The sequence below is a fragment of the Magnolia sinica genome, chromosome 12, assembly GCF_029962835.1.
Source record: "Magnolia sinica isolate HGM2019 chromosome 12, MsV1, whole genome shotgun sequence".
Classification (NCBI taxonomy): Eukaryota; Viridiplantae; Streptophyta; class Magnoliopsida; order Magnoliales; family Magnoliaceae; genus Magnolia; species Magnolia sinica.
In genome coordinates, this window is record NC_080584.1 from 83,467,117 (window position 1) to 83,492,799 (window position 25,683).

The 25,683-nt window shown below is 41.7% G+C and overlaps 2 protein-coding genes across 2 annotated transcripts; one reads left to right on the forward strand and one right to left on the reverse strand.

Moving 5' to 3' along the window:
• The first annotated feature begins 9,275 nt into the window (after positions 1–9,275).
• LOC131221936 (pentatricopeptide repeat-containing protein At1g03540) lies at positions 9,276–11,519 on the forward strand. Its single transcript, XM_058217239.1, has one exon. It carries the CDS (start codon positions 9,421–9,423, stop codon positions 11,395–11,397), a length of 1,977 nt encoding a protein of 658 aa, XP_058073222.1. The 5' UTR covers positions 9,276–9,420; the 3' UTR covers positions 11,398–11,519.
• Positions 11,520–13,960: 2,441 nt separating this feature from the next.
• Positions 13,961–21,300, reverse strand: LOC131221937 (secretory carrier-associated membrane protein 2-like). Its single transcript, XM_058217240.1, has 12 exons — positions 20,997–21,300; positions 19,080–19,196; positions 18,901–18,963; positions 17,609–17,642; positions 17,390–17,512; positions 16,820–16,882; positions 16,550–16,643; positions 15,831–15,876; positions 15,649–15,716; positions 15,320–15,368; positions 14,460–14,525; positions 13,961–14,341 (listed from the first exon to the last, which is right to left on the reverse strand). Exons 1-12 carry the CDS (start codon positions 21,051–21,053, stop codon positions 14,255–14,257), a joined length of 867 nt encoding a protein of 288 aa, XP_058073223.1. The 5' UTR covers positions 21,054–21,300; the 3' UTR covers positions 13,961–14,254.
• Between the last annotated feature and the right edge of the window lie 4,383 nt (positions 21,301–25,683).

Genomic DNA, 25,683 nt, shown 5'->3' on the forward strand with positions numbered 1-25,683 from the left:
GGAATAAACGCTGATCAGCATCTTCTTGCCTGGGTATCGGTTCGGTGCGCAAGTCACGGCGTTGGAACCGCGGCGACGACGCGGTTGCTATGATATAACTTTCGGACCAAGCCGACGTCGGTGCGCGGGACCTGGCTTAGGATCGTGCGCAAACACCGAATACGGTGCGAAGGTTGCCGAAATTTGACCGGAAAGACCGCGGAAGCCTACGGAACGGTACGGTCTAGGATACGGGGCTTACACTAATCTCGTGAATTAGTTACCACACACACACACACACATATATCACATGTGCCACATGTGCCATATATATCTTTTACTTATAATAAGTTCGATAAAAATGCTTGTTTACTTGGTAGTAGGGCTGTACATCGAGCCGAGTCGAGTCGAGGTGGGTCAAGCTTGTCTTGGTTCGTCTATGCTCTCCTCAAGTTCGATCTCGAGCTTACCATTGGAGCTTGACTTGTTTGCCAAATCTTTCAAGGTGAGCCAGTGGATTGAGTCGATGCGAGCTTACCTCGAGTCGAGTCTGCTCCCAACCTGACCCAATCCAGCACCCAACTGGCACCTGACTTAACCCAACCCAACTGACCCAACCCCCAAATCAAATATTCAAATAATAATAATATATAGCCATAGAGGGTATCTTGTTGTTTGTGCTGAGAGAGAGAAAGAGAGAAAGAGAGAGAGAGAGGAGCTCAAGTGTGACAAGTTAGGTAAAGAAGCAACGGATGGGTATGATATGATTTAAGTTTTAAATTTTTTAATTTTTAAATATAATATAATATAATATATATTCGAGTCGAGTTGAGCTCGAGCCGAGCCGGGTTCGAGGCGAGTCAAGTTAAGCTCTAATATATTCAAACTTGGCTTGTTTTCAAAACAAGCTGGGTCATATGAAGCTTGTGTTGGGAGCCGTTACACAAAACCTTAAGATCTAACCTCCCAAAAATACCAGAATTATGGGATAATAATACAATGAAATAAATTAAAGCACAAACCACGACACAAGAGATTTTTACGTGAAAAACCCTCAAAGAGGTAAAAATCATGAGACCTCATCCATAGCAATAATTCACTATGAAATAGAACGTTACAATCGATCACAAGCACACACCGCTTGGATCAAACCTTCTTCACTCACGCATGAGTAGATGAACAATAAGAGAATAAAAGAAAAATAGAGAGATCTTACCGATCACGAGAATGTAGAAGCGCTGAGATGTCGAGTGCACAGTAGATCACCTATACGAGCAGAACCTCTCTTCCACAAACTTTCTCTCTCTCTTTCTCTCTTTCGCTCACCCTTTGATAGCCCTAAACCCTTTAGCAAACTATTGGAAAGCTTTAGAAAACTCTCTTATATTACCTAGAAAAGCATTAGGAACTCCTATTTATAGTTTAGGCAACTCTCTTTCGCACCTCTTGCGAAACCGCCTCAAATTTACGCACTCCGCACAAAATCCGGACATGAATTTGCGTAACCTCGACTGATCAAGCAGAGTCCTCGACTGATCGAGCACCTTCCTCGAATGGTCGAGCACCTTGGAATTTTCAAACCAAAAACTCGCTGGACTTTGAGTCAAGTGCCACTCGACTAGTCGAGTACCATCCTCGACCGGTCGAGCCATGAGGAGGAAATCTCATCAAATCTCCCCCTTTCCGACTCAGGAGAAATTTGTCATCTTTAAGCCAGCTAGGTTTTTACAAATCTCAAACTTACCCTTAAGCAATGCCTTGGTCATCATGTTTGACCCGTTATCGTCCATGTGGACCTTCTCAAGCTGTAACACCTATTATTCCAAAGTATCCCTAATCCAGTGATACTGAATCTCTATGTGCTTCGACTTGGAGTGCTGACTTCGATTCTTGCTCAAGTGCATAGTACTTTGACTATCGCAATAGACCACGTGTTGCTCCTGCTTCAGGCTAAGTTCCTGTAGGAACCTCTTCATCCAAAGCATCTCTTTACATGCCTCTGTTACTGCAATGTACTCGGCTTCCATCGTCGACAATGCTACCACCTTCTGTAGCTTGCTTTGCCAAGAGACTGCTCCCCCTGCAAACGTGAATATGAACCATAACATAGGCTTAACTTGAATATGTTACCTGCCATACCTGCATCTGTGTAGCCCTCTAACACAAGTTTTCTGTCACCATAGCATAGGCTTAACTTGGATGAGCCTCTTAGATACTGCAGTATCCATTTTACCGCTGCCCAATGCTCTTTGCCAGGATTGACAAGATACCAACTGACAACACCAACCGCATATGCTATATCTAGACGCGTACACACCATAGCATACATCAAACTTCATACTACTGACGCGTAGGGTATCTTCTGCATCTCATCCACCTCTACCTTCATCTTGGGACACTGCCTGTTGCTCAATCTGAAGTGACCATCCAGTGGAGTACTGACCGGCTTCGCTGCATTCATATTGAACTGCTGTAGGACTTTCTCAATATACCGCTCTTGTAACAGCCAAAACTTCTTGCTGCTTCTGTCACGGGTTATCTCCATTCCTATGCTTTGTTTAGCCGGGCCCAAGTCTTTCATCGCAAATGACTTGCCCAACTCCTGTTTCAGCCTTTCAATCTTCTTGACGTCTTTTCCCATGATGAGCATGTCATCAACGTATAATAGCAGAACTAAGAAATCACCATCTGACAACTTGCGTGGAAACACACAGTGGTCCGACTCTGTTCTGTCATATCCATGCTTTAACATGAACGAGTTGAATTTTTTGTACCATTGCCTTGGAGATTGTTTCGGCTCATATAAGCTCTTCCTTAGCCTACATATCATATGCTCTTTGTCCTTGACTTCAAACCCCTCTGGTCGGTGCATGTAGATCTCTTCGTCTAGGTTACCATGAAGAAAGATAGTTTTAACTTCTAACTACTCTATCTCCAAATCTATGCTAGCCACCAACCCAAGCAACACCCTTATGGATGTCATCTTCACCACTGGTGAGAATATCTCCTCGAAGTCTATATATTTCCTCTGATCAAACCCTTTCACCACAAGTTTGGCCTTGAACCTTGCTTGTGAGTTCTTTTGCTCTATCTTCTTTCTGAACACCCACTTGTTGCTTAGAGCTTTCTTACTCTTAGGCAATTTCATCATATCATAGGTGTGGTTCTTATGCAAGGATTTCATCTCCTCTTGCATAGCTTTCAACCACTCCCCCTTATACTCATCGGCTAGAGCCTCAGAATAGTCTTCTGGATCTCCCCCATCAGTGAGCATAATGTACTCATACGGCGAGTACCTCTTAGACGGCTGTCTGTCCCTAGATGACCTCCTCACCTGTGGCTTAATAGGTGGATCAAGTGGGGGCTGCTCTCCCGGTCCATCTTCTGTAGGAACTCCCTCGTCCTCTACACCTTGTTGTACTCCCCCGTCATCAGGCACCACGGGAGGAGTAACCGGATCCATATCCTCTAGCTATCTTGAACTAAGCTACGTCTTTTCTAGCTTACAAATGTCTTCAATACATTAGTCTTCAAAGAAAACTACATCTATGCTCCTGACGAGCTTCTTCTTAATCAGATCCCACAATCTGTAGCTGAACTTTTCATCCCCATACCCCAAGAACACACATTGCCTGATCTTCATATCGAGCTTGGACCTCTCGTCCTTTGGTACATGAATGGATACCCAATATCCAAACACCCTAAGATGACTGTACGATGGATCTTATCCAATCCACACCTTCTCGGGTACTTCTCCATTCAACGGGGCTGATAGAGACCTGTTTATCAAATATACTGCCGTGTGTACTCCCCATAACGTCTTGGGCAACTTCGCATGGGATAACATGCATCTAATTCTCTCTACAATGGTGTGATTCATTCGCTCAGCTACACTATTATGCTGGGAGGTCTTAGAAACAGTCTGTTCATGCCGTATACCTAGGTACTCACAATACTCATGAAAGTCACCGATGTATTTACCACCATTGTCAATGTGGATGCAATTCAATGATCTACCTGTCTCTCTCTCGATCTTAGCATGAAAAATTTTAAACACACCAAAGACCTCGTCCGTAGATTTCAAAGCATAAACCCAAACCCTCCTAGATGCATCATCTATAAAAGTGACAAAATACAATGCCCCACCCAAGGTTTTTGTCCTCATAAGACCACAAACATCAGAATAAACCAAATCTAATGCATGCACTTTATTAACATCATAAGCAGATTTAACAAATGAAACTCTATGTTGTTTTCCTGATAAACAATCAATATAGGTTTTGAGAGATATACCTATCACGTCTGGAAGGAGTCACTTCTTTACTAGTACTGAAGCCCTTTTTCACTCATGTGGCCTAAGTGCCTATGCCATATGTTAATAGCTAAATCTTCCGCTGCGTTCAACCCACCCTTGCATACAATGACACTTACCTTGTAAAGGATGCAACACTTCTTTCTTCTGGCCGTGATCAATGAACCTTTGATGAGCTTCCAGCGCCCACCAAAAAATCAACTTTCATAGTCATCATCATCCAACCTTTCCGTTGACATCAAGTTGAGACGAAGGTCTGGAATGTGCCTCATATCCCTGAGAACCAATGTGCAGCCCACATCGGTCTTCACACAAATATCACAGACCCTTACGATCTTCGATATGCCAAAATTTCTCATCTTCACGGTCCCAAAGTCACTTGACTTGTAGCTTGTGAAAAAATCCCTTCATGGAGTCGCATGAAACGAGGCTCCCGAGTCTATCACTCAGTCAGTGTCCTGACTCATAGCCGTGAGATAAATATCATGATCTGCTGAAAGAATAACTATAATGTCGTCATCTGAAGCGACCGCAGTGGAATCTGATTCATCTTCTTTCTCCTTTCTTTTTCCTTTCTTATCATTCTTCTTCTTATGACATTCATGCTTGTAATGGCCCTTCTTGCCACATTTTCAGCATTCAATATCTTTCCTGGTACTCGACTTGCCTCTTGATTTATTTCGGGCCTTCCCGCCCTTTCTGTTATTTTCTCTCCCCCGTTCTTATGTCACAAGGGCCTCTTGCTGAGTAAACCCATGAGACTTCCTCCTTGTCTCCTCATTGAAGAGACAACTAGTTACTTGTTCCATGGACACCTTTCCGTCTGGCACGGAATTACTCAGAGACACCACCTCTCCCAATTATCAGGCAATGAGCTAAGTAATAACAAAGCCTGTAATTCATCGTCCAAGACCATCCTCATAGCGAATAGCTGGTTCAATATATTGCTGACTTCATTAATATACTTAGTCACAGAACCATCATCTTTGAACTTGAGATTCACAAGTCGTCTTATCAGAAAAATTTTATTACCGGCTGTTTTCCTCTCATACAGCCCTTGCAGTTTCAGTCATAGGCTAGCGGCTGAGGTCTCCGTAGACACATGGTGGAATACGGAATCGTCCAGCCATTATCTAATAAACCCCACCGCTTTCCGATCCAACTTCTTCCAATCATCATTTGACATATCCTTTGACTTTGCTAATATGCCTTGAATTGGAGAATATAAGTCCTTGCAATAAAGCAAGTCATCCATCTTAGCCTTCCATATGGTCCAGTTAGAACCATTGAGACTGATCATCCTTAATGAGCCACCTTCTATAATTCAGAACCGATCCCACTTCGTTCAACCAACCTGAACGCTTTAATACCACTTTTGTTGGGAGCTGTTGCACAAAACCTTAGGATCCAGCCTCCCAAAAATATTAGAATTATGGGATAATAATACAATGAAGTAAATCAAAGAACAAACTACACGACATAAGAGATTTTGACATGAAAAACCTTCAAAGAGGTAAAAACCATGGGACCTCGTCCAGAGCAACAATCCACGATGAAGTAGAACATTACAACTGATCACGAGCACACACCGCTTGGATCAAACCTTCTTCACTCACGCAAGAGTAGATGAACAATAAGAGAATAAAAGAAAAATGGAGAGATCTCACCGATCACGAGGACGTAGAAGCGCTGAGATGTCGAGTGCATAGTAGATCACCTCTACGAGCAGAACCTCCCTTCCACAAGCTTTCTCTCTCTCTTTCTCTTACCCTTTGATAGCCCTAAACCTTTTAGTAAACCCTTGCAAAGCTTTAGGAAACTCTCTTACATTATCTCGAAAAGCCCTAGGAACCATTATTTATAATTTAGACAACTTCCTTTCGCACCTCTTGCGAAACCGCCTCAAATTTACGCATTCCGCACAACATTCAGATATGAATTTGCATAACCTCAATTGGTCGAGCAGAGTCCTCGACCAAAAGCTCGCTTGACTTTGGGTCGAGCACTTTGGAATTTCCAAACCAAAAGCTCACTGAACTTTGAGTCGAGCGCCACTTGACTGGTCGAGCACTACCCTCGACCGGTCAAGCAAAGTGGCTCGCCTCGAGTCATCATTTGAGTCAAGTCAAGTCGAACTAGATTGAGCCAAGCTGAGCTAGCTTTTCGAACTAGTTTGGCTCGTATACAACCCTACCTGGTAACTTTGTATGTCATTCAATTGTCGTTTTATAAGCATGAGTAGTTTTGTAATTCGTCTATGGATAGTGCAATTTGCATTCTACTCCATTTACCTTCCTTTAGCCATGACACAAATGTTTCATACCACTTCCACACACTATAAGAATATGGGGCTTTATCGGCGGCCAAAAACGCCCGTAAAAGTTCAAAAAACTGCTGGTAATTCTTTTACTGGTGGTCGTATATCCGCCGATAAAAGGGGGTGTCGCTGTATCTTTTACCGACGCTTTTGATGGCCGCTGCTATAACGAAGACTTTTACTGGTGATTATTATTTTTTACCGCGCTTCTGCTAGCGGCGGGTAAAGCCAGAAGAAGCACTGGTAAAAATTATAAAAGTATGGATAAAAACTGTAAAAATTGCCGATAAAAATGCGGGCGGTGGCTTATTCATACACTGGCAGCCATGTAAAAATGCCGCTGATTCACATAAACACTGACGGTTTTGTTTTGACCGCTGTAATACATGTATTTCTTGTACTGACATGAAAAAACAAAAGAAAAAAAAGAGGGAAAGAGAAAAAGAGAAAAAGTTAGCCTTGTTCTTAGCACTTTCAAAGAGCTCTCCCAAAGCGCACCTCACACGCAGAGGATTGCTCACCTACGCACCTTCTCATGTGAGAGCACAGAATCTGAACGGTTCACGTGATATGGCACCCCTTGAAACCTCGCTGGCCCAATTTCCAGCCAAATCCCAAACTTTAGTGGGCCATAGCAAAGAGAAATGCAAGTCAAGGGAGGAAACTCAAAAAACCAGGGTTGCCTACGGACGCTGACAGTAGCCAGGTGGTCTGTGGCCCCCACATCATGATGTATGTGTTTCATCCATTCCATCCATCTAGTTTTCCATATCAGATCATTTTACGGAATGATCTAAAAAATGAAACACGCAGATCTCAAGTGGACCACACTATAACAAAACAGTGGTGATTGGACGCCTACCCTTAAAAAACGTTCTAGGCCCACTGTAATGTTTATTTTCCATCCAACCTGTTGATCATATCACAAAGACCTGGACGAAGGGAAAATACAAATATCAGCTTCATCCAAAACTTTTGTGGCCACCAAAAGTTTTTAATGGTGGACGTTCAATCACCACTGTTTACTGTGGTTTGGTTGCGTATATGATTTTTATCTGCATCATGTTTTGGCTCATGCCATAAAATGATATGTAAATATGGATGAACAGTATGGATAAAACACATACAATATTGTAGGGCCCATGGAGCACCATCCAATAGCTACTGGCTACGCACAACGTCTGTAGGTAGGGGTTTATACGAACCGAGCTAGCTCAGTTAGCTTGCTCGACTCGACTCGAAAAAGCCCGATTCAACTCGGTTCAAAGCTAAGTTCGAGCCAAGTTGAGCTGATTTTTTGAGCTCGAAAATGAGTTCGAACCGAGTTCGAGCAAGCCCCAGCTCGGCTTGACTCGGATCAAATCTAGCTCGAAGCGAACTCGGATCAAACAAGTTCGGTGACCCAGTTACTTTGCCATTGATGTTGCTCACCGAGTGTTTGATAAAATGACTTAATGAGGTGGTAGGTATGTACATGAAACAAATATCATTTTTTCTTAATTTTTCTTAGTTTTTATGTTGCTTAGAAGGTGTTTGATAAAATATTTGTAAAACCATTGCTTGTATTCCACATACGAAAGGATTTTGAAGGTGTGGTCCATGTATTTGTGAAAATGACTCAACGGCGAACTCGGCTAGATCTTGGCTCGAACTCAGCCCAAGCTGGCCCGAGCTACTGACCGAAATGAGCCGAGCTTAGGCTCAAGGTCCAAGCCAAGCCACGTTCGAGCTAAGGTTAGCTAGTGGCCCAGCCGAGCCAAGGTGAGGCCAGCTTGACTCGAATCGACTTGATGTACACCCCTATCAGTAGGCTTGGCAATAGGTGGCCTAGGCTCTGATTATGAATTAATTAGGTGGAGCCCACCATACCAGACCTATTAAAAATGTTGATATTGCTTGGCCCATGGCTGGGAGCTGATTAGGTGCGACCCTTGATTGTGGGTCCACTTTGATGTATTTGACTACATCCGTCCATCTGTTTTAAAAGCTTATTTTAGGGTATGATCCAGTAAATGAAACAGATTCAAATCCTAGATGGACCATAGTATAGGAAACAATGGTGATTGACCATTAAAAACTTCTCGTGAACTAAAAAAATCTTTGGACCAAGATGATATTTGTGTGGTCTCTTCATCCATGTGTTTGTGAATTTATCAACAGGTTGGATGGAAAATAAACAATATGGTGGAATCTAAGAAGTTTTTAATGGTGAGGATTCAATCATTGACTGTTTCTCGTGGTGTGGTCCACCTAAGATTTGAGTCAGCTTCATTTTTGTTATCATGCCCTAGAATGAGCTGTCAAAATGGTTGGACGGTGTGGATTTAAGGCACATACATCACTGTAAGCTCCACAGTCAGGGGTCCCCTCCCACCCACCTCAGTGGATCCGGGGTCTCACCTAATCCGCTCCCTCCATTGGCCAGCCCTGATATTGAAAGGGCCATTCCCCTCTCGTTGTATATGCATCATTCATTTGGGATGACGTGGAATGGGTGTTTAGATCTGAGACGTTCATCATGTGGGCCCCGGGAATCTATTAGGCTGGGTATATACACGTGGACATTGGTTATTCATTTCTTAGCCGTCCACTTCCCTGTGCACGTGCGACCCTCAGCATGACTTTCTGGGAAAGTAAATACATCATCTGATGAACGGCCAGGATCTCACACGCGTGTGGGTGATTAATACCTCACGATGAGTTGCAACCTTCAAATTCCTCCTCTTTTCAAAGAGATGGTGGTTCCGTTAACAGCCGTTAGTTTTTGTTTTTTAAATTCTCTCTCTCTCTCTCTCTCTCTCTCTCTCTCTACATGTATACGAAGCTCCTCTCCAAACGCCATTTTACCTCTATTCTCCATCCCAATCTCAAAGAATCGGAAAACCCATCTTCCCAATCCATAATCATTCATCTCTGCAAATCCAATTCCCTCTCTCAAGCTATTCGTCTCCTCAATTCAACTGATCCAATCCAAATCTCAGCAAAACCCATCATCTACGCCTCTCTACTACAAACATCCACAAAATCCCTCTCGTTTATCTCTGGCCTCCAAATCCACTCTTGCGTAATCAAATCCGGTCTCGACTCCGACCGCTTTGTTGGCAACAGCCTCCTATCCTTGTACTTCAAGCTTTCCTCTGATTTCTCGGACACCCGTCGTGTCTTCGACGGTCTTCTCATCAAAGACGTTGTGACTTGGACTTCGATGGTATCAGGATACGTTCGTTCTGGGGAACCTGAAAAGTCTCTCAAACTGTTTTGCGAAATGTCAGATTTCGGAGTTGAGCCAAACGCGTTCACTCTATCTGCCTCAATCAAAGCGTGTTCTGAGGTTCGAGATGTGAGGCTTGGGATGGGATTCCATGGGAAGGTATTGGGTCGTGGGTTCGATTCCAATTGTGTGATTGCCAGTTCTTTGATAGATATGTATGGGAGGAATCTATGTTTAGAAGACGCACGGAGGGTGTTTGATGAAATGGTTGAACTGGATGCAATTAGTTGGACTTCACTTATTTCGGTGTTTACAAGGAATGATCGGTTTGAGGAAGCACTGGGTTTGTTTTACTTAATGCAGAGGAATTATGGATTAGTTTCTGATGGTTTTACGTTCGGGACCATTCTGACTGCTTGTGGTAATTTGGGGCGGTTGAAACAGGGGAAAGAAGTGCATGCTAAGGTTGTTACGGCTGGAATTTGCAGTAATGTCGTTGTTGAGAGCAGCCTTGTTGACATGTATGGGAAATGCAAATCAGTTGAAGATTCTCGTCAGGTCTTTGATCGGATGACCATGAAGAATTCGGTTTCATGGTGTGCATTGCTTGGTGGGTACTGTCAAAATGGTAATTATGAATCCGTTCTTGGGCTCTTTAGGGAGATGAAGAAAGAGGGAGATCATTACAGCTTCGGCACGGTACTTCGTGCTTGTGCCGGTCTAGCAGCCATGAGACTAGGGAAAGAGGTTCACTGCCACTATCTAAGGACCGGGGGATGGAGGGATGTGATTGTGGAATCGGCTCTCATTGATCTTTATGCAAAGAGCGGTTATATCGATCATGCTTACCGAGTTTTTACTAAGATTCCTGTTAGGAATTTGATTACTTGGAATTCGATGATTTGTGGCTTTGCTCAGAATGGTAGAGGAGAGGAAGCTCTTAGGATGTTTGATGGGATGATTAAGGAAGGGATTAGACCTGATTATATTAGTTTTATCGGTGTTCTTTTCGCTTGTAGCCATTCGGGTTTTGTTGACAGAGGGCGAGGGTATTTTATATCAATGAAGGAAGATTACAGTATTAAAGCCGGGATCGAGCATTACAATTGCATGGTTGATCTTCTTGGCCGAGCAGGGCTACTCGAAGAAGCGGAAGATTTGATAGGGAAGGCAGAAGATTTTGGGGATGATTCATCTCTTTGGGCAGCTCTTCTCGGTGCGTGCACAGCACATTCAAACATGGGTGTAGCCGAGCGCGTGGCGAAGAAGATGATGGAACTGGAGCCAGATTACCATTTGAGCTACGTCCTTCTTGGCAATGTATATAAGGCAGCTGGTCAGTGGGGTGATGCTCTGAAGATAAGAAAGCTGATGGAAAATAGAGGGATAAAGAAAACGCCAGGGAAGAGCTGGATTGAAGTTAAAAGCAATGTCGGTTCTTTTCTACATCCTACTAATTTGGTTCCATTAAAGGAAGAGAGTCCCTTAGATATCAAGGGTTTGAATTCAAGGGTGAGGAGAGATGGATGTGGACCAGATGTAGTCCATGAAACTGATAAGCGAGCTATAGGCGACTAACAGTGTGATCTCGGGCAAGGATAGGAAGGTTTGGAGATGGGTGGCTAACAAGATTTTCACTTTGAATTCTGTGTTTAGGCAATTTGAGCGAATGGCGGGCATTTGTATCCTTTAGCAAAAACTTATGGGCAAATGGTCTTCACTGTAGATTTGCTCCCTATAGGTGAGGGTTCGATTCCCCTCCTTGGCTTTACCCGATACACGTGGTTGTGGGTGATTGCGTGTATCCGTAGGGATTAGTCTCACTTCAAAAATGAGGTGGGGACACCCTGTGTCTTCAAAAAAAAAAAAAAAAAAAACCTCCTAGGATGCAAGCTTTTGCAAGAGTCACTACAGAAAACAAGATCTTTAAATGAGTCTCTTTTCCAGGTTACTGCAAGCTGGATGGCTCGGGCCTTTCCGTCCTAGGAGTTGTAGCATTTTCTGGAAAATGCTTCCTCAACGCAAATATGTGGAGGCTTTGGAGAGAGGAATTTCAGGATCTTTGAAGGCAAAGTGGTGCTGGATAATGCTTAAAGGGCTCAATTTCTTCAATGCCAGTTGGGTAGGCTCATCATCAGCCTGAGTTCAGGTTGATTTCTATGGTGTTTTTATACAGCAGCTCAGTAGAATTCGTAGGGAGAGTGGATACTGTCATTTTGTATTCAAGTTCTGAAGAGTTGTGGACTCGTATGGCTTTTTGAAGACCAACCCAAATTGTATGTCAAGATGAAAATAAACTAGATTATCCTTATTTGAAGAATCATATCAGATGATAGAGCTTTTTCTAATGGTAATCACAAGTTGAGCATTTACTAAAGCTCGCCATGCTCATCTTCATGTAGAATTTTTCGACCCCCTTTGGACGGGATTGAGCTGGGTGGAAGTTGATGCAGATTTGTTTTGAGGCAACTTGGCTTGTTTTGGGAAATTTGAGCCTTGCATCAAGTGGGACCCAAATGCAAATTCACCCAAAAATCAAGCCTATTGATGCAAGACAACTAACCACTTTATCTAAAAGCTCGAACTGACAAAGCATAGCGAATCAATCCCTTTTATCTCATAGCCCAACCCCACATCCCATGAGTTAGGTCCTCGGCTGAACCCCCTTGTGGGCCCTACATCACATGGGTTCTGCCTCACACGCGTGGGGCTCGCCTCACACGCGTGGGCTTGCCCCAAGCTTTCCCCTACATCTCACAGGCTACCCTAGTTAGAGCTCGGAGTAAAAATGCCCCTGCATTAATCATACCACTTTGATGCAAGACAACTAACCACTTGCTCTAAAAGCTCGAATTGATAGAGCATGGCGAATCAATCCCTTTATCTCACAGCTCAAGCCCCACATCCCATGAGTTAGGTTCTCAACCGAACCCCCCTCGTGGGCCCTACATCACATGGGTTCAACCTCAAATGAGTCACCCGCCTCACAAGGGTGAGGCTCGCCGGCCACCTATCTCGAGTGTACCCCTACATCCCACAAGCTACCCACTTGAGGCCTGTGTGAAAATGCTCCTACATTACCTCTCCACTCAAATAAACTGTGCGCACAAATATCATCCACCCATCCAAACCGTTTCATCTGGTGTGGCCTACCTGAGTTTTGCTTCTACCTAATTTTTGCACTTTGCACTCCTGTCCTACTGTGATCTTGGAAAACTGATGAACTGAGTGTGTTGAGGGCATCACTGTGGGACCCAAATAGCTTCTAAGAATAGGAATTTCTCGTGACCACTCAGTTTTCTTATAGCGGTTTCACTTGCAACAGAGATTTCCTTCTCTGCTGCAGCCTGGTTCACGCCGGACTCACCTTTTGCAACAGAGATTTCCTTCTCTGCTGCAGCCTGGTTCATGCCCGACTCACCTTTCACAATTGAACTTAAGAATCTATATAGAACACAAAGGGTAACGATGGCAGTAGGTAATGTGAGGACATTTTCACACTAGGCTCACGTGGGGTGGCCTTTGGAATCCGGAGGCACACTCGAAGTAAGCAGCCCCTATGAGGCAAGTGGCTTGTGTAAGGTGAGACCCATGTACAATGGGGCCAACGAGTAAAGTTCGGACAAGGACCTAACGCATGTGATGCAGGGCCTAGACTGTGAAATACGCATGTGATGCGGGGCCTAGACTATGAAATAAAAGGAATCGATTCAAGCTTTTAGAATAAGTGGTTAGTTGTCCTGCATCAAAGTGGTATCAGAGCAGGGGCACACTCGGCAGTACACTTGGGCAGTTGATAAGTAGTATTCAACAGAGTACAGTTTTGCGAATTGACATCTGCACCCACTCTAGTTGAGAGCATGCACTCCTTTTTTCAACTCTACTTGAGCAATATATATAACATCCGTCTAAATATCATCGTACGCATTTGAAATGTCGGTAGGCGGAGCAGCCTAACGCATACCCATACCCGTGCCACAAACCAGAGTGACCTGCGATCAGGGTACGTTGGTCCATCCACACTGGACACATCAGATCAACAGTCTGGATGACCTACATACTTGACCTGAAGATCATACAATTCCTCCTTTTCTGTTATTGTACACCAGTGAGTGTTTAAGATTTCTGCACCCAAACAAAATCACTTGAAACCAGAATGCATTTAGAGATGAGCACTTCCAAAAGAAAGCTATAAAACCAATTCAAGCCAAATAAAAGAAGCTGTACCCAATCTACTTTACAAAAGATTACAAATCTCTACCCGTTTCTCTACTTGCACACCCTAGCATGGCAAAAGCAGTGATATCACAGAAACCACAAAGATACAGAACATGTGTAGCCTAATTAATAAAATCTCTATCGGCTCCCATCGAGGGGTATTTTGGTATTTTCATCTGGCAGCAGTAAGGTCGACATCTGAAGTTCCAGAACTAGATCAAAAGGCTGCCCTCATGGCACCGCGGGCAGCCTCACGCTTCATCTCAGCAGCCTTGCCGCTCCCTCGGAAGTACATGTAAACTTGCTGCATATGGGAGGTGGAAAATGGAAGTGAGAAGGTGAAATTACATATATATATATATATATATATATATATATATATATATATATAACTTTCAGTAGGGAGTATGCTAGGATAGAACCTGAATAACCCAGATGCTGAGCAACGATTCAAGGCAGAAGAATCCAAAGCCAATGAAGTAAAAGATCTGTAAGCAAAGAGATCGTCAGTCACTCGGCTACAGTAGGGGGTTAGAAGCCATCTGAATCCCTCTCTACCTGCCACCTACCAATGTAGCGTGTGCATTTGATCCTTGCCAGTCATCAAAAGGGCCCACTTGGGTGACGCATCAGCTGAAAATCAGGCTGGTCTGGTTTCAGGTGGGCCAACAATGTGCATTGAATTTCACTGTTCATTTTCATAAATAATGCGCCGCCTAATGACCTGACAGTAGGGCTGCAACTTGGGCTCAAGTCAACCTGAGCACGTTTCACCTGACCCAAGTTCAGAGTGGGACTCGTTGAGTTGGCAAGGTCCTCGGATCAGGTTTGGGTTGGAAAACACCAACCCGACTCAAAATCAGGTCAGGTTGGGAACAATCACATGCATTTGGCTCGGGTTGGGATGAGCATAAAGGATTTTATTTTATTTTATTTTTTTTCCTTTTTCGGGCGTGGTTTGGGCACCTCAAGTTGGAATTCCAGTTGGATTGGGTCCTCTTGAGATCAGGTTGGGCTCTTGCACCCCTACCTGAAAGGCCTGATTTTTTGCCAAGGCAAATGAACTATGGGAACCACCAGATGAATGGCTCGGATTCCGCACAACATGCCCCATAGATAAATGTGAGAGTAGGATTTGAGGCCACACAAGTGAATAACCGATGGATGTCTCTGATAAGGGTCAAGTGCCCAAGCCTTGGCAACAAGCTGAAGGCACAAACTCGACCCATAGAAAAAAAGGATCTTGGCTGTAAACAAACAATTTTGTAAAGCATCAACTTACCCCAACCAAAACGTGGTCACCGACGAGATCTACTGCTGGCAAGATACCTCTGTTCCAAGGAAATATAGATAATGGGAATCATTAATGGCACTTGGGAAAGGTAACATAGAGCTTCATGATTGTCAAAGTTCGCTGACATGGACTGAGTTTTGATGTAAAATGTACAATATAGTTTTATATTTTTATCCATGCATAAAATGGTTTTAGTAAACCAATAAATATATGATTTTCAGTCCGACTAGATACAGTCATCTTCATATTTATGATGAGATTGGTGAAAACCAAATCAAGATATGCGCAGTGTCATCAAAATATACAAGGGAACTTACGTCAAAGACTTCCCTTTGAAAATAATAGGAGGAGCCACCGCAGCAAAGATGCAGAAACCAATATGGAGCTGTTGGGAAGATAATGAAGCAGATGTGAGGCATCTACCGTCAATGTCGGGCAAAACACATGAATATGATAGTACAAATGTAAAAATTGACTACTTGTGATATATGAACCTTACCAGGTAAAACAAGAAAAACCATCCAAACTTCAAAGCACTTTCCTTCCTGCAATTTTTATTTTTATTTTTTGAAATATGATTAAGCACCATGATTCTTGATGAGAAGAAGCAGCACCCTGGGATGTTATAAATGAAATGTCGGGGTGTGCTCCAGTGGGACTGGTACCACAGCAAGGTTACAGAGTTACCAGCTAAATGTGGGGTCCACGTGATGTATTCACACTATCCAATCCATCCATCACATGTGTCACCTCAAACAACTCCTAAAGCTCACTCAGCTTGATCCAAAAACAGAGTGGGCCACAGCAAAGGAAACAAGTTGGGAGGGAATGCTTAACCTTGAATTTCACAGGGGCATACCTAAGTTGAAGAACAGATTGATTTTTGGCCGGACCCTTCATCTGGCATGGATGAAGGGTCATAACATGGTAGGCCCCCTACTCTAACCAATGGTGAGCATTTCCTCTCAAAATGTTCCATCTGCTATGGCCCAACTGACTTTTGGACCTGGCTGATTTTGGGGGCTGGGTGTTTTATGAGGTGATTCATCTGATGGAATGTTTGGATTCTGTGAACACATCACTGGGCCCCAAATCTAGCCAGTAACACTATATGTTTACAGTGGAAAGGTACCACTGGAGTGTGTATGTAAGGATGAACTTGTGGGTGCATAGAGTACATAAATAGTATCATAGAAAAATTAATAACAGAGATAATACCTCATGGCACGGTAAAGAGGGCGATACCACAACACATAGGCTCCTGGAACCCCTGCTATGAAGTAGATAATAGCCAGGAACCAGATTTTTACACCTACAAGATAAATCATGCAGAACCAAGATCAGTCAATAGAATTGATGTGAATCGTAGATCAGGTTTGGGATTGAATGAAAAAACAACCAAATATGTATCATCATATGAAAGAAATAAAGAAAGGCAAAAAAAAAAAAAAAACAAATATCAGATGCAATCGAGTTTGACAAGCTGACCTTCCCCTTTAATCCAGGCTGCAGTAACTGATATGATATTCCACAGAAGGCTGGCAAACAATCCTACAGATAGCCAAAGTTACATACTGAAAGTTACTTTCATAAAAAACAAAGCTTGATAACAAAAGATGCACACAAGTCCTTACATTGTTTGCATTTAACTCATGCAACTCTTGACCGATCTTTCTTTGAACTTCTTTTTTTTTTTTTTTGGTGAAGAGGAGATGGCATTTTAGAACTCAATTACATGATAAGATGTAGCTTCTATGAAGACTTCAATTCAATACCGGTTACATGCTCTCTAGTAGCGTTTAGGTGACATGGTTATCCTATATGCACCCAATTTTACATGTGGAGGCTAAGAGGCTTGGGATTTCCAAATGATAAGCTACATATGCATCAGATAGCTTTGTATAATTTTCCTCACTCCCCTAAAACTTGATATTCTAATTTAAATATAAGCAGGCCCCATGTTAATATTTAGCAAGAAAAAAGTATAAACTTGCTTCAACCATTTGAGGAAGAAACTCACTAAGAATGGTATTCGTGAAAGAGGATAGCAATACATACCTAATAATGTTGCAAATGCAAGATACTGCATCCTTTGTACATGGATTGGTATTTCGTTTGCAATATCATGATGAATAATGGGGAAAAATGAAGGCCAATTTTTCTCCTCTATAACAATTCCAGCTGCAACAAAAAAGGAAAAAAAAAAAATGTAAAAAATGAAAATATCAACCTAGTACACTAATTTAAACTACTGTGAGCAAAAAAGGAGAATGGTACCCCGTGCTGCTGCTTCTTCTCTCCGTTTTAGATCCTGCACATGAACATGACAAATGATCAAATTAACATGATTGTGCACATGTAAGTTAAAGAGAGTACATAGGTTGCAAAAACACAGATTAGAGCTTCTCAACCCAAAGATAGAAATATTTTTCTACATGGGCCTTTTATTTTCTGAAACTAACAATTATTTAATTTAATCTCATCTTCTTAAAAATACGAACATAGCATCCTCATGTGTTGAATGATACCCATATTCACACCAGTACCCATGTTTTTGGCAACAGCCAAAGAACACCAACACTTCCATGTATGTTTCCTTCCCTGTATTTGGATCAGGGTAGGATAGATTTTCTTCTTCTTCTTCTTTCTAATTCCATCCCATCCACCATTCTCAAACCCCCAGATAAGGTAATGGTGCATGGCAGATTAAGATCACTTAGTTTGCCGTCAACACTACATACTATACTTCCATCTATATCAATCTTGCGATCAATCATCCACTCAAAAAGAAGGAAGAGGCACAAAAAAGTTCACACTTAAACAACTATGGGGTCCACAAACGGGTCCGAGTCACTGACAAAATTCATGACGGTAACAACTAAACCTAGAACTACCTACCTTTTCCATGAACCCAACCCCCTTCATGCAGCAAAGAAATCTTTCAACAACATACTGATCATAGTATATACCGAACAAAAGAAAAGACTTCATGGTTAGATCCGTTTCAGTAAGCTTGGCTTGCAAGATCCAACATCATGCAATGATTTTTCAAAAAGAGAATGAAATTTTGATTAAGGCCAAATGATTAGTCTATGGGAGAGATATCTAACTTTGTCAAAAGCAAAGCACAACTCTCATGGTTGAAACAAAAATTTTTTGCCCACTTGATTATATTGGAAGAATTGCCTTCCACTATCACCATCCCACTATATCACAATGGTGTGATACATTATACACCACAAGCATGGCTATAGACCATAAACATAAGCAAAAGCATGCACCCATTAAGCTAACATAGAGCTTGCAAGGGTTCCCATTTTTCTGTACAAATGGTTTCTTGTCCCTTTGAAAGAGGCAGCTCCAAATATCTGAAGCAAATGAATGATACAAACATTGAGAAGCAGACTGCAATGCAAGGCAAATAGGCGATATCAAAACCAATCAAGATTTCAATATCTATGTATCCCCTTTTTCCACCATTGTTTTCTGGTAATAATTCACGTTTAAGACAAATAAATCAATTGTGGCATGCAGCTACGGCATTCATTAACAACTGCATCAGAAGGTACCTGTTCCCTCTTCCTCAATTCTGCTTCCTTGGCTTGGAGTTCCTTCTCCTTCTTTTTTAGATCCTAAATACAAGCAAAAGAATATGTAAGAAACTGTCAAACTCTATCCCCAGTTCCCCACACAAAACATATTTCTTAAAAATGAACTGAGCTTCTCAGTTCCCAAATTAGCCATTTACTGTTGATGTGTCGAGAGGAATATCAATCGTAGCACCACGATCATAGTAGAAATCTGCAGGTTCAGGAGGAAGAGGAGAAAGCCTTGAATTTGAAGCAGGAGGGACACTGCCAGGATTCTGGAAAAGTTTTGACACAATTAATGACGAGAATATGAGCAAGTGCTTTACATAAGTAGGTACAATGGAGTAGGTAAACCTAATGCACAAGGCCAAGCACAACAAGTAAATCTGTTATGATGGCGTAAGCAACCAACCTAATGCAACAAACCCAAGCATACTTACAAAATGTGATATACTATCATAGAAGTAAATTAACCAAGAAAGATAATCTATGCTTGACTTACGACGGGATAGAAACAAAGAAAAAACCATGCGTTGTAAAGAAGGGGGGAAAACGTAAAAGGCGAACGAGTATATAAATGTGCTGCCTTGATTTTTACTTAAAAGTTGGGTTACTCATAACCATTGCACAGACTACAGTAACAAATAAGTTCATCGAATCATACAAACATCAGTATCGATTAAATTCAGAGAAAGAACTGACATCAGATAACTGCATATCTTCCCAAAAAACTCACAAGACCACTGCTAACCAAACTAAGTATGTTCTCATCCGTCTTGCACGCTAAAGTTGCATACACGAAGCAGTTAGCAAGTCATTGGAGGGGAGGACAAGTTGAAAGGATACTATGAAATAGAACGAGAAAAACAGAATTTGATTAGTGCCACTAATGAGAATTTGGAATGATTAGAAAATTACAAAAATGAAACCATTCATTTTGAACAACAAAGAGCAATTAATCAGGTCCAACAGCGAGTTTTCCACTAAAACGTAGGACTCTTATGGTGGGGGCAAGGACTGTGATAGGCTTCATCCTAAATTATTTAAATGACCATTCAATTGCTTAAAAACCCTTTTCATTTCTTTTCAAATTACATGGTTTAATCTCTCTTTTGAATGACCAATTCAATGCCACTTCTTTCCCTGGAAATTCTGGTGTAGAAGAGATACACTCACCAATATCTAAAATAAACAGAAAAGAAGTTTTTTTTTTTTTTTTTTTAAAGAATAAAGAAAAGAAAGAACAAATTGCATACATGATACGACGATTCATTATAGTTTATTAAGCCCACTAGCACATCCATAGGCAGCACCCTTCATCAGGTGGGCCACAACATGTAGAGGACCGAACACCCATGAAAATCAGGACGATCAGATCTTAATTTGGGCCAACTCACGCACGTCGAACATAAGCTGCAGCAAGGTTCTTTTCTGCTACTTTTCATACACATGGGACCCGCCAGATGAGTTGAATAGCCTGATTTAAGAGCTACATGAAGGAGCCCACATGATGAATGGCTCAGATGCACCGCACATGTACTAGGCTGGCAGAACGCCACCTTAGGATTCTAAGCCCTAACTAATCCTATTCATCAAATCAAATCAAATCAAATCAAAAAAAAAAAAGAATGAAAAATAATAGATTGGAAGTTCTGAAAAGAGCCAGATACATATAAAAAATAAAATTCCAACTCCAGATCCTCAAATCTCTGATATCCACATTTCCATTCAATAAAAGCAATCATCAAGCAGGCTTCTTAGAACCCCAACTCAAGACCTGATTTTATTTTTTATTTTTCTAAAAAAAGCAAAATTCCAACTCCTTCGAATCCTCCCATCGCTAATTCCCCATTTCCGAACCATCAAAACACCATAATTGAACAAAACTCCACCGAAAATCAAATCAAAAACATGATTCCACACTTCAATCAGTAAATAACCTACTCCAGCTAATTTCCTCCAATCTCGAACTAGAAATCGAAAATAAAATTTTTTAAAAAAATAAAGAAGAAGAGGAAATTCTTCAAAAAAATGCAAAAAAGATTAGATGAAGAAGTTCAAATCGAGAAACGTACCGCAAACGGATTCACGTTCTCTTCATCGAACGGATTGACGTCGTAACGCCCCGCCATCAGACCTTTTCTCTCGAAACCTAAGAGAAAGAGAGGAGCGGAGAGAGAGAGAGAGAGAGAGAGAGAGAGAGAGAGTCCTCAAAATCAGAAGAGAGGAAGAAGAGGAAGCGCACGATAAGCTTCGAAAACGGGATCTCTATAACTTGCACAGAGCGATCTGGGGGCGCACGTTAAGCAGCAGCAGCGGAGAGAGAGAGAGAGAGAGAGAGAGAGAACTTCGATGAGAAGGGATTGAATAAAAGAGAAAACGATTCAAAAAATTAAATATAAAAAAAAAATTCTAGGTTGAAGAGGAAGACTTCTCTATTGTTTTTCACAAAAACTTTTTGGTACTCTGGAAGAGCGTGTTTTTCTATACGCATGCATCTATAAAATCTATACTTTAAGATATGAAGATCCAGATAATCCATCCAAATAGTGTAAATAAATGTAGATGTGTCATATTTAAAAATTAATTTATGAAATTATGATTAGGAATGATGATTATTTGACCTATAATGGACGGATGATATTGAATATTTTAGTAGTGTCTGTTAATCCCAGTTGAAGATTGTTTAGTCCATCTGATTGTAAGGATACAATCCATCTACAGTAGTTCCCACTTTTTGGTCGGTTTGATTTTATTTATATGCCTTCCACGTGTGCAATCTAAGCGTGCATGGTCATGGATCATCAAGCTCCGCCGGAGTATCAAGTAAGCCGTCTTTGTTTTTGCTTTGGACGACTTAACTGTATCTGTATGTGGCGGTGAAGGGGGAATTTCCATGTGACTCTCTTCATTTCTGATGGGCTCCACGTGGCGCATGTAAATGGCAACGGCTTTCGAGATAGTGGCCACCTGATGAACGGCTTAGATCTTGAACATGTATACCACATTGGCAGATGTGAACTGTGCAGAAACTCGTGCGAGTTTTTTTCGTCGGGGCCGTTCATTTCAAGGGGTAGTTATTTGGTACTCTGGCTGCGTATGACGCTTGGTACGCATGCGCTCAGAAATTGTACACGTGGAATGAATTAGCTCAAATTAAACCGATTTTTTTTTTCTCTCCGTAGAGAAGTCAAAATATGAAAACTAGATCCGTTAAATGATCCTAACCTCTGATTGGTGGACACTTGTTGGTCTAAATAGGACCTTTGAAGAATTTTTAATTTCAACCGTCTAATCATTGTCCACAGATTCAATATTAGATAATAAAATAAATAAATATATTTTTTGGGTCGGAATACATCTAAACTAGGAAGCATAATTGGACAATTTAATTTGAATTATTTATTATCCAAGTACGTAATTTATAAGTGCAAGCGTATCATCTTCGCATGCTGCCGGAGTATCAAACTTTTCTTTTTAAATTTTAAATAGTTGAAATTTCTTTCATCGAGTGTGGACAGAAAACTAGGCATGCATCCCATATGTATGTCCATGTGGTAATCTCAAGGGCTATCCAAACCCATTAGAAAGATGGATCTCACATGTAAATAGAGAAATGTCCATCAAAACCTCTCTCCATACACGTTTACTATGATCAGGACCGTCCATCCTTTATACAGCATGATAAATGGGACATTAGATAATCTACAAGTCCGATTGATGAAAATCAGAAACAATTCATTTTCAATAAATCCAAGGTCCATTTCATGACGGGACCCATCGGATGGAGACTCCAGAATCTACGAAATCGGATTGCATACTGAGTTACTTACTACGCTCTTATCGTACTGAGTTGGGCCCACTGTGAAATCATGCGGTTTATCCACCCCTGTCCATCCGTTTTTCCAGATCATTTTAGGGGTTGAGCCCAAATTTAATATGCATCAAAATCTCAAGTAGACCAATGGAAACAGTGGAAGTATTGATTTCCACCGTTGAAACCTTTCTAAGGACCTAGTGATGTTTATTTATCATCCAAACTTTTTATAAGATCACACAGACATAGATGAAGGGAAAAAAAAAATATCATCTTGATCCAAAACTTCTGTGGCCCCCAAGAACTTTTCAATAGTAGACTTCAATTCACACTGTTTCAGGTAGTGTGGTCCAATTAAGATTTTATATTATTAATTTTTCTTTTAGACATAAAATTATACGATAAAATGGATGAACGGAGCTGATACAATGCATGAATGACAGTGGACCCCACACAGTTTACTCAGTACGCTTAGCGTTGAGTTACTCGGTACGCAATCCGCTTCCAGAATCCAGATGGAAGACGCGACATAGAGCACTCCGTCAATCACGCGGCGTAGAAAGGGAAAGTTCTTCTTATTTTGAGTTTTCTCCCTCTACGACGAAGGGGCGATTTTGAAAGTCAAGGATCAAATTATCGAAAATAGAGGGCGGATATGGTAGTCCTATGGACTATCTAAGTGAATATTTTACTGCCTTATTAAGTGCCCGCGGATTGCCATCTTTGACAACTCCACGATCTACCGAACAAGGTATTCTAGAAACGAAGGAACGCGGCTCGCGTGACTGACCACGAAGGGTCGAAGGAGGCGCGTAAACGACAAAAAATTAGCACCGTGGACGAAGGGTCTAGATTGGTAAGTAGGTTTCGTTAGGGTCTAAAAAAGAAAAGTGGATAGAAGGTCGCATCTATAGTAAAAAATTATTCCGTAAGTGGACTGGGCTAAGTAGCGGAGCCTTTAAAGAAAGGCCCGAATTGAGGCCTAATAAGCCAAAATGACTCGGCTACTAGGGGTGTAAACGAACCGAGCTAGCTCGGTCAACTCGCTCAACTCAGCTCGAAAAAGCTCAAATCAACTTGGTTCGAAGCTAAATTCAATCCAAGTCGAGCTGGTTTTTAGAGCTCGAAATGGGTTCAGTTCGATATATAACTTGAACCCGGCTCAACTCGAATCAACTTAGATCAACTCAGTTAGGTAATATAAATAAAAGAATAGAAGAAGAAGAAGAAATGGGTATTTTCTGATGTTTCAGCCGAAATTTTCATAAATGAATCTGTGTAATCGAAGTAAATGCAAAACAAGAAACAAAGCAATGGGTATCCTCTGATGTTGTTCACCAAGTGTTTGATGAAACGACTCAAGGGTCCTTACTCTTGCTCCGATGGTAGAATCTTAGGAGTTTCAACACTTGGTCAAGGGTTCGAGTACCCATAAGTGGTGAAATCCCACTACAGCATGACTGTGTGTGTGTTATTAAAAATAAATAAAAAAAGACTCAACGAAGTGTTTGCTGGTGGCAAGGAAGAAATGTTTCATCAAACAAATCCCTCCCTTTTTTTTTCTTGATTTTGATGTTGCTTACAAGGTATTTGATGAAATACCTGTAAAAATGCTGCTGGTGTTTTACATTCAGTGAGAATTTGAAGGTGCAGTCCATGTGTTTGTGAAAATGCTGCATAGGCGAGCTTAGCTTGAACTGGCCTGAGCTGTTGACCGAACCGAGCCGAGCTGGCCAATCAGGCTCAAGGACCGAGCCGAGCTGAGTTCGAGCTGAGGTCAGCTAGTGGCCGAGCCGAGTCCAGCTGAGGCTAGCTCGACTCGATGTACACCCCCATTTGCGACTGGATCAACTCGATCGAGACTTGCCTAAGTTGGAGGTGACTCCAGGTGTGGAACCGGTTCGAGTCTGACCGAGTCAGCCCAGATTAGTTGGCATCCAATGTGGGTGGGATCCTAACAGTGGGGCCCACCTCAATGTATGCATTGTATATCCACACATACATCCGTTTTGCCAGCTTATTTTAGGATATGTTTGTAAAAATGAAGAGATACAAATGTCAGGTGGACCACACTACAGGAAACAGTGGTCAACGACCGTTAAAAACTTTTTTGTGGGCCACAAAAGTTTTGGATTAAGCTGATATTTGTCGTTTCCTTTCATCCAAGTCTGTGTAACCTTATCAATAGGTTGGATGGCAAATAAACATTACGGTGGACCTTGAGAAGCTTTAAATGGTAGTGTTCAATGACTACTGTTTCCTTATTATGGTACTAATATTTGTATCCCCTTCATATTTAGGAACATGCCCTGAAATAAGCTGGCAAAGGGAGGTGGATATATAATGCATATATCGAGGTGGGCCCCACGGTCAGGTCCCACCCACATCAATGGTTTTGGGTCACAGCTGATCTGATGTTTTGCTGAGCTGATGTATGTGGGCCACAATGTACAAGAAAAGGAAGTGAATTGCATGGTGACCACAACACCACCCACATATCCCTGGTGACCCAATACTATGGAGCCCACTATGGTGTATGTGTTTTATCCGTGGTGTTTGTCCTTTCATTTTAGGGCATGAGTCCAAAATTGAAGCATATACAAAGCTCAAGTGGACTATACAATAGGAAACTGAGATAATAATATCCACCTTTGAAACTTTTCTAAGGCCTATCATGATGTTTATTTGCCATCTAACCTCTTCATAAAGTCATAAAATGGATAAACAGGTTGGATAAAATTAATAAGCCTAATTCTAGCCCAACTGATTAAGGAAATGACACATGTCATGGCAGGGAGATATACAGCATGCATGAGATCTTTGAAGATATTTTATGATGTTTTTCACGGAATTATAATGGGCACAACCGAGAAGTTCAAGGCAAAGAAAATCGGTCAAGTGAAAAGATGTGGCCAAGCAATTGAGAGAAAATCGGTTGAGTAAAA

Bases quoted from the DNA above. Each gene is read 5' to 3' on its own strand.
- LOC131221936 (XM_058217239.1), top strand. From the start codon at position 9,421: ATGTATACGAAGCTCCTCTCCAAACGCCATTTTACCTCTATTCTCCAT.
- LOC131221937 (XM_058217240.1), bottom strand. From the start codon at position 21,053: ATGGCGGGGCGTTACGACGTCAATCCGTTCGATGAAGAGAACGTGAAT. The intron at 16,883-17,389 runs GTATGTATTGCT...GGCTATCTGTAG, and splicing joins TGCATTTGCAACATTATTAG to GATTGTTTGCCAGCCTTCTG. The intron at 15,369-15,648 runs GTAAGTTCCCTT...TCCTTGGAACAG, and splicing joins TTCAAAGGGAAGTCTTTGAC to AGGTATCTTGCCAGCAGTAG.